The 8,457-nt window shown below is 53.8% G+C and overlaps 1 protein-coding gene across 1 annotated transcript; it reads left to right on the top strand.

Annotated features, from left to right (window-relative positions):
• Window positions 1–5,420: 5,420 nt before the first annotated feature.
• Window positions 5,421–7,962, top strand: LOC112890366 (general transcription factor IIF subunit 1-like). Its single transcript, XM_025957269.1, has 2 exons — window positions 5,421–5,645; window positions 7,597–7,962. The coding sequence occupies exons 1-2, from the start codon at window positions 5,421–5,423 to the stop codon at window positions 7,960–7,962; spliced, it is 591 nt and encodes a 196-aa protein (XP_025813054.1).
• The last annotated feature ends 495 nt before the right edge of the window (window positions 7,963–8,457 follow it).

The following is an 8,457-nucleotide window of genomic DNA, read 5'->3' as shown; positions in this document are numbered from 1 at the left end:
CACAAGGGGCGCCGACCCAGGCCAAGATGGCGTCTATGAGGCCCTTGCGATTGATGTGGCGGTGATTGCATCGACATGGGCCTTGCTTTCCTTTCTCCTCTTTTTTTTGAAACAATATGTATTGGGGACCTACCCCCGACTGGACAATTTAATCAGCCGCCCTTAATTTTAATGATGTTTAAGGGTCTCATCCCACTTTTCGTTAGATGCTAGTCAGGCGCGTGGCCCAAGGGGACTTGCATGGTAAGTCGGAGAGTCGGCCTGTTCTTCGCTCTCATGCCATGGTTGTGGTGGGCCCCCGGGCCATGTGCCGCGGCCCGTCCGTTGGGCTTCTTTAAAAAGGGAGGACCGAGGTCGTTATCTCCCTTACCTTTCCCCCTATCCTATTCCAATCGCCACCGCCAGCCTTCTTCTCCCCCACCTCCCAATCGCCATTGCTCCTCCCTCTCTCCGCCCCCATCCCTCCTGAGGAAGAATCGGAAGAGAGAGAAGAGAGGAGAGAGAAGCCGTTCCACCTCCTCTCCCCCAATCGTGATGTCGTATTGGAGGCCGTCGACTGTGGACGAGTCACAGCTGGAGTACCTTACGGCAAAAGGGTTGCTGTCAGTGAAGGGGATGGCGCACTGGAGGGCCCCCCGTGGAGCACGAGGAGCCGCACCATGAACCTGACGAGGTCGTGAGCTTTCTCACGTTCCACGTGCGCGGCCTTGGGTACCCGGCACACTCATTCCTGCTCAGCCTGCTGAACGAGTGGGAGGTGGAGCTGCAGCACCTCAATCCGAATGGGGTGCTGCACATCGCGGGCTTCGTCACGGTCTATGAAGGTTTCTCGGGATAGATCCGCATGCGGGTCTATTTTGGGCCTTCTTCCTCGGCCGAAGCCTGAAGGGCAAGGGGATCCTCTGCCCGCGCTGGTCGGGGGCTTCGGGCTATAGAAGAGGTCCCTCTCTGTGGAAGATTACCTGGCATACACCCCCGCGGATTCGAACCGGGGGTGGTACGAGGGGTGGTTCTACATTAAAAATCCAGCGGGGGCGCTGTTCCCGGCATTCACGGGAGCACGTCCCATGAGGCAGGGCAGCTGGACCTGGGGACCACTGACTTCAGAGAAGGGGTGAGTGGCCCTGCTCAAAGTGGTGCTGTGGAAACGCGTCGTGGAGGAGAGACTCGATGGGGTGCGACTCTTTAGCACCACCCGGGAGCACCGCGTCATCCCCTTGACCGTGAGGACGACCACAATGTGGGAGTACGCTCGCACGATGGATCCTGACCGAGTGTCACCGGAAGTGGTCCTCGACGATGAGGTATGGTCTTGGATGGAACTAGTCCTCAAGGTGGGCAACGAGTAGACCATTGGCGGCCTGGATGCTTTCGGCAAGGAGCACCCGCCGAATCTGGTGAGCTTTTCCCCCCTTTATTTTCCCATGTTAGTTTTCAAGCACCCGATTGACTCTTAGCTCCATCCTGATGTTCCAGGGACTCGGCCATCCTCAATCCCATCCTCACCTGCCCAAGGGGACTACAGGCGTGGCCAAGCAGACCGCCTAGGTGGAGGCTTCCCTAGCCAAGAAAAGGATGACGGCCGAGAAGGCCAAGAGGAGGCAGGCGAGGGAGATGGAGATTACGCGTCGGGTCCGGATGGGATAGGATCGCGACGCTGTACAGGAAGAATACAATTCGGAGCCCTCGACCGACTCTGATGACGGCAACCGCTCGAAGGAGGGAGAGTCAGAGTCGAGGGAGGCCGACTCATTCGAGGTGAGGTCTCGCGGCACCGCGAGGTCGGAGGTCCCAAAGGAGGCCAACACATCTGCCGATGTCCCAGAGGTGAGGAAATGCATCACGGAAGATGACATGGCATCGACGGGAGAGGCGAAGTAGGCCCGAGTGGAAGAACACTCGGAGGTGCCTTAGATGTTGCTTCCCCTTGGGGTGGCATGAGGATGAGTCGGGGCAAAACATCAGCCCAAAGGTGATGGACGTAATCAACCCGGCCTGCGGTCTGCAAGATGTCACACCTCAGAAGTCAGCAGGGTCACCCCTAGGCTCAGATCATGTGATGGGGGGTGGTCCTCAGTCCCCGCCGGGTGCCCAGCGATTCGGAAGGTTTGGACCTCCCCCGATTGGGCAGGCGTCGAGGTAGGAGGACCATTTTAGTGATTTTGGCTCTTGTTTCAGGGAGTCATTGGATTCATTTGCTTTCTTTTGCAGTGACTTGTTGATGATCAACATCGAGGCTGATGTCGAGCACATGCCCTGGAGACCCAGCCTAGCGCGGTTCACCCCGGTCCAAGGAAGGGGTGAGGGACTAGGCTCCACGGGCAGGCCACCGGTGGTGGAGGTGCTCCCCCTGTACTCCAACATAGAGGTGACCGTAGCTGCGCCTCCACCATCATGCGTGGGAAAGGTGGATGAAGTTGTGGCCCCCAAGTCCCCGGGCGGAGGAGTACACGGTTCGCCCGCGTGGTCCGAGTTGGAGGATGAAGGGGCTGCGCTGGCGTTCGCAGCATGGCGACCGAGACCGAGGGCGAGGGGGCTCAGGCTCAAGTGGATGAGTGTCTTGCTAAAGTGGGTAGTCCTTCAGCATCACAAGCGGTGCCGGGGCGAAGCTAGGAGCAGGCCATAGTCCTAGTCTCTAGTCCGCCCGAGCCGTCAAGCGAGCCAGTCGGGGAGTGGGCGTGGCCCCCTAGCAACCGGGCAAGACTGGATTCGTCCTACGCAACGGGCGAGAGGTGAAGCTTTGGGATCTTCTCAAGCAAAGTGGGCAGTCGGCCTGTAATGAGCTCACTGTCACAAAGTCAAGACTCAAGGAAGCCCTTTGTAGGGTCAAGGTCACTCGGCGGACCGCGTTCGGTGAATTGCTGAGCATTGACCGAGTGATTCTTAACACTCCCTTCATGGTTTTTAATAGATATCCCAACTTGGCATTTCTGACTTCTTATTTCGAAGAACATGGAGAGGATTTCATTGGACAAATCCCAGTTCCTTCGGGAGAAGCATGCTCAACTTGGGCAGGAGGCGGAGGCGCGGCGACGGGTCGTGGAGCTATCCCAAGAACTGGAGGTTGCTCGGGCATCGGTGCTCCACGAGCAAGGCCTTTGCTTTGTTCATGACCAGAATTGGGAATAAGGAACGGTCTCTTGAAGGGGGTGTGTTGGCGATCGATTTTTGATTATTTTGACTACCAACATTACTCCATAATTCATGGTTACCATGCCTACACTAAGCTAAATTGAGTTAAACTAATGAGTTCCACAAGTTTTGTTAACTATTTGATCTCAGGGACTCGTGGTACAAAATTTGGCTGAAATGGGAGAAATCCTAGGCCAGCTAGCGTCCCTTAGGCTGGCTGGCCTAGCATTATGCAGAGAAACACACCCTCAAGCGATCCTCACCGGCAAATTTCAAAGCAACACATCCTACAGTTGAAAGGCTTGCACCTTGGATCCTTGAGCCTACATGCAGCGACTCAATGCATCTTCAGGCTCCAAACCGCCATCCTAGGCAAATCCTACACGTTGATGCATATGACGGTGGAACGGAGAGCTGAGATGAACCAGGACCAGGCCGACCAGCCTAGGATAGGCCGGCCGGCCTGCTACTTGGACGCCACGTGCCCCCCTTGGCTGGAAGTTATCTTACCCGCCAAGCCTGCGTCCAAGCTAAGCAACCTCCCAAGCACCGTCCTCGAAGCCTATAAATATCTTCCCGACACGGAGAATTGAAGCAAGGCCAAGGTGAAGCGTAGCACTGCCCACATATCCTTAGAAAATAGGGAGAGAGGTGAGGTGAGAGTTTGGAGAGGAGCCGGAGTGTCAGCCCCTCTCCAACCTTGTACCTCTTAGGAATGAAGCTTCGGTTTGAGTAATTTTCTCCTCTTTCATCGCTAACATTGCTTTCTCTCCTTTACTTTATTAGTACTTGAATACTTGATCTCTCTAGTTGCGGATCCCTTGACGGTGTAAGTAGAAAGTTCTACTTATTTGTTTTTGATCTCTACCTTTATACATGGTAGGTGTCGGTACATATAGACAGGGGTACCTCCTACTAGTGTATCCAGCCCGAGCGCCGCAAGGTTATCCGTAACCACGCACTAAGCTTCTGGCGACAGGGCGTATGGCCCGGGCCTGACAACTGGGGGCATGGTCTCCGAACCTTCCCCCATGTACTAGCAGGTCCGGTGCCTCCACGTGTTCGTAAGGACGAAGTGCTCAGGACAGCTACCACGGGCCCAGACCACCGCGGGATGGTCTTGGGCCCCCACGTGTGGAAGCCGGACCCCTAGGAGGCCTGAGCACTTGGGCCAGCCAGGGGGGCCCGGACCTCCCACCCCACCGGGGAGGAGGTCCAGAGCTGCCACGTGTCCGGTGGTCTCCAGCCTTCTGCGAGAAGCCAGCCCAACTACCGCATAGAATGAGGGTGGTTGGGGTGCGCGCACCCCAGATAGGGCATGGGCTGCCCACTGACACGTTGGGCAAGTATGGGTGACATCATGGCAAGCCTGCCAGTTACCGAGGCGGCGTGTCACATCACAGCGCCGCGTGCGTGGAAGGGGGCGTATGGTCACATCATAGCGCCACGCGCGTGGGGGAAGAGTTATTATGACCTGCTACAGGAAGGCCACAATGTACGCTGCTACAGTGCGCAAAAGGCTACATCACGGTAGGTCAGTATAGCCCCTTCGCCTATTAGTGGGGGATGACTCAACATCGATAGCACGACTCCGTCTACACATGTCAGCTGCAGCAAACCCTATGCTAGCAAGACGGCACAAGACCATATCCACATGGAGGACACGCACGGAGGCCGACGAGGAAGATCTCCGGATCTGAGGCATTTAAGGCTCCAATGTGTACGTTATTTAATATGTCGCCGGGTCCACCTGTCGGGGCCCCGCTCAGTGTACGCGCTCCCCTTGAGCCTATAAAAGGGAGAGCGCACACATTAGAACCAACACTCTCACACGGTCACACGGCCACTCTCACACAGACACACAAGAGTTCACACTCACACAGGGCTTGGAGTTCCTCCTCCAAACTCACAAGCAATACATCACACAGTGGACGTAGGGTCTTACGCTCAGGTGGCCCAAACCACTCTAAACCCATGTGTGCTACTCGTGTTCATACGCCTCTACATCGAGCATTCCTTGACTAGCTCCAAACTCATCCTAAGCTAGAATTAGGCGGGTGCACTCCGCCACCCAGCTGGAGAAATCCTCTGACATTTGGCGCACCAGGTAGGGGTCAGTTTGGTTTGTGCTTGGTCGAAGGCTCGTGATCACAATGCCACGGGAAGTCGAGCATCATGACCACCTGATGGGGGAGGAAGTGGCGTCATCTGCGCCGCATGCCTCTCGCCATCTTCCATCGAGGGTTGCGGCGCGCGTTGCGCCGCAGCGTGCTGCAGAGCAGGCCTCCATGGCCCCAATGCAGCCCGCACCAAACGGGCCGTTGGTGGCGGCCAGGGAGCTGCTCCGCAACCCGTCAGATCCGGTGGCCTCGCTCGACGTGCTGAGGCAATGGCATGACAACGTCAACTGCCTCCTCAACTTGGCACAGGTCACCCCAGGCTCCGCGGGGGGATTTGCGTCCAGGGAGCGTCACCGTCAGGGCAGTGCATCCGGCTTTGTGCTCTCTCCAACAGTGAGGAGTGTAGATCGAAGACCTGCGGGTCGAACTCAACCACAGGCGTGCGGGAGAGGACGCCCGCATCATCATGGAGAGGGCGCGTGAGCGTCGGCTCAACATCGAGGGTCGGAACCTTGGAGCCAAGCTCGACACGGTAGAACCAAAGCCGTAGGGACACGTCCAGGCCCCGGTGGCTGGCGTGGGCCGCGCAGCGCTCGCAGACCACCTCCGAGTGGTGGCCTAGCCGTCCAAGTTTCGGCCCCACCTGCCGAAAAAGTACGACGGGTCTACCAACCCATCAGAATTCCTGCAGGTCTACATCACCACCATCATGGCGGCTGGGGGTAACGATGCCGTAATGGCAAGTTACTTCCACGTGGCTTTGACCGGGTGTTGTCGGTCAAAACCCACCAGCGAGCAGCAATAGGCAACATGAGGAGCCGAAAGGCTTCTGGGACTGCTGGTGGGCCCCGGTCCCTCGATCAACAGCCTGAGATCCGGCACACAACCTGGCGTCTGGGTTGCTAGGCGTGCCACCTGACCTTGTATCTGATCAGGAAGGTGTTATATGTTAGTTTCCTGCATGCACAGACACATATAAACTTTAGTCCAAGCCGTGATCGACTCATCAGGTGATTCCCGGTATCAGCTGTAAAGAGCCGATTGTATTCTATATATCTGAATAAAGCAAGCATATCTGATGATAATGTAAAACTTGCTCTGTAACCATCAAGCTAATCCAATCTATGACACTTAAAGCTTTCACTGCATAGTTGGAACATCCTACATGTAATTGAGCCTAGCAGATATGGAGATAATGAAATAACAACCTAAATAGAGGCCTAAAAACCAGCAGAGAGCCGATTCCCGGAACGATCCCACTTTAAATTGATACAAAGCACCAAGCGTACCGCCGAAACATTCAATCCGTTTGGAGGGCCTAACCATGCAGATATTAAACTAAATCTTTGAATAATAAAGACTAACCATAACAGATTGGATCTACTCAACAAGAACAGAGCAAGGTGCTGCCCTTACACCCAAGATCGAGCATGAGGACAGCCGAACATCTATAAGTAACAAGCGATGTACGAATAAAGCAGGAAGAGCCGATCTTACTCTATAAACGCCAAGATAACAAGTGTTACTTGCCATCAACAATGCTTTAGTACGAGAAACACAAAAATAAAAAGGCAGGAATGATGCTGCCCCGATCACGCGAGGCGTGATCGGAGCTGCACGGCACTTACCCGAGAAACCCTAGAACAGGGGTAGCAATGCGCCGAGAGTTGTTGGTGAATGATTGATTGTTTTATTGATAATCCAGGGTACATATTTATAGTCCGGAGACTTTCCTTCCCTAACCAATCCTAACTAACCATGACATGAATCTTGGCTATCTCTATCTAAACTATTTAAACACACATGCCTTTATAGATACATGGCCAACCCTGGCCTCAAACACCCGCACAGGGGCCGATTCGCAAGCCCACTATGATTATCTTTCGAGCCCATCTTGTTTCACGGCCCACCTTTCTGGCCCAGCTAAATTATGGCGATAACACATGCCCCCTGGTTTCGGCAATAATTATTCCGAAATCATTTTTTTCTTTTTCATCGCCCCGCCTCTTTGACTTCCAAAATCCATACAGGCGTGCCTCTTCAACTTCCAGGGGATGGACTGCTCTGCATCAAACTCCTTGGAAACCGTCATGGTGCCGATTCATCTTCCACTCTATCTTTATAAACTTACCCCTAGTAGGTTTCTTTCTCTCATCCCTTTCCTCCAGCCATTAGCAACCGCACTTGATACAACTTTCCTTCTCTCGTAATGGCTTCTTCTTCCTCTTCTGCCTCCTCCATCATTTCCTTCGAGTCTGAGTCCACCCGAGAACCCACTCCAGAATACTACCCCATATCCACTTACGAGGCCTGCTTCCCTCTGCATTGGGATGCAGAGGAATAGGACTTCCAGACCTGGTCAGAGCACGACGAATCCCTGACCGATGGTGAAGACCTCCACCTCCTCCTCGGCGAAGAGCTAGAGGAAGATGATGAGGACGATGCATCCTGGGAAGAAAACTTCTCCTCCTCGGAGAAAGAAGTCGATTCCTCATCAATAGAGGAGGACTCGGTGGTAGGAGGCTACCTCCTTGGCAGATTGTCGGAGGATGACAATGACGACGACGACGATGAAGAAGCCGAAAATAGTAGCGGCTTCAGCAGCGACAGCGGCGGAGACGATGGCGGTGATGATGATGGCAGCGACGACGACAGCGATGTCAGCACAGCTCCACCGATCAAGCGCTGTAGAGTCTCCGGCACCTACTAGTGGTAAACTGTAGGATTGAGCCGATAGATCGGCTCTATGAGCAATCAGCTCCCCCTTTTGTACTCTCTCCCCATTATAAATAAAAATCCTTTATTTTAACCACAATTCGTTAAGAAACCGATCTCTTGGGAGCCGATGGCAACGCATCGGTTCCTTTCCTTAAAGTGCCGATCACTAAGTTGATTCTCCAATCCATTTCATTTTCTGCTTAAATCTGGAACCTTCCCAAAATAGATCTTCGAAGGTTCCCCAAATCCAAGTTATTCTCCAAAACCTTTTGCTCATAAACTCTAACCGCAAAGACCCAAACCAAAGCCTTAAGAGCACAAACTCAAACTTGCGCCGTGTAACACCCTAATGTAACTTTCCCGAACTTTAATGAATTTATTTTGGCTCAAATGAAATTTCCAGGGTTTTCTTTACTTTTGTGGCATTTAAAGTAATTTTAGAACACATGGAAATAAAATTTATTATAGGACCAACTTGCTTGTGCAT

The sequence above is a fragment of the Panicum hallii genome, chromosome 4, assembly GCF_002211085.1.
Source record: "Panicum hallii strain FIL2 chromosome 4, PHallii_v3.1, whole genome shotgun sequence".
In the NCBI taxonomy this organism is placed as follows: domain Eukaryota; kingdom Viridiplantae; phylum Streptophyta; class Magnoliopsida; order Poales; family Poaceae; genus Panicum; species Panicum hallii.
This window is presented reverse-complemented; position numbering and strand designations above follow the sequence as displayed.

Bases quoted from the DNA above. Each gene is read 5' to 3' on its own strand.
- LOC112890366 (XM_025957269.1), top strand. From the start codon at position 5,421: ATGGCCCCAATGCAGCCCGCACCAAACGGGCCGTTGGTGGCGGCCAGG. The intron at 5,646-7,596 runs GTGAGGAGTGTA...GCAGAGGAATAG, and splicing joins GCTTTGTGCTCTCTCCAACA to GACTTCCAGACCTGGTCAGA.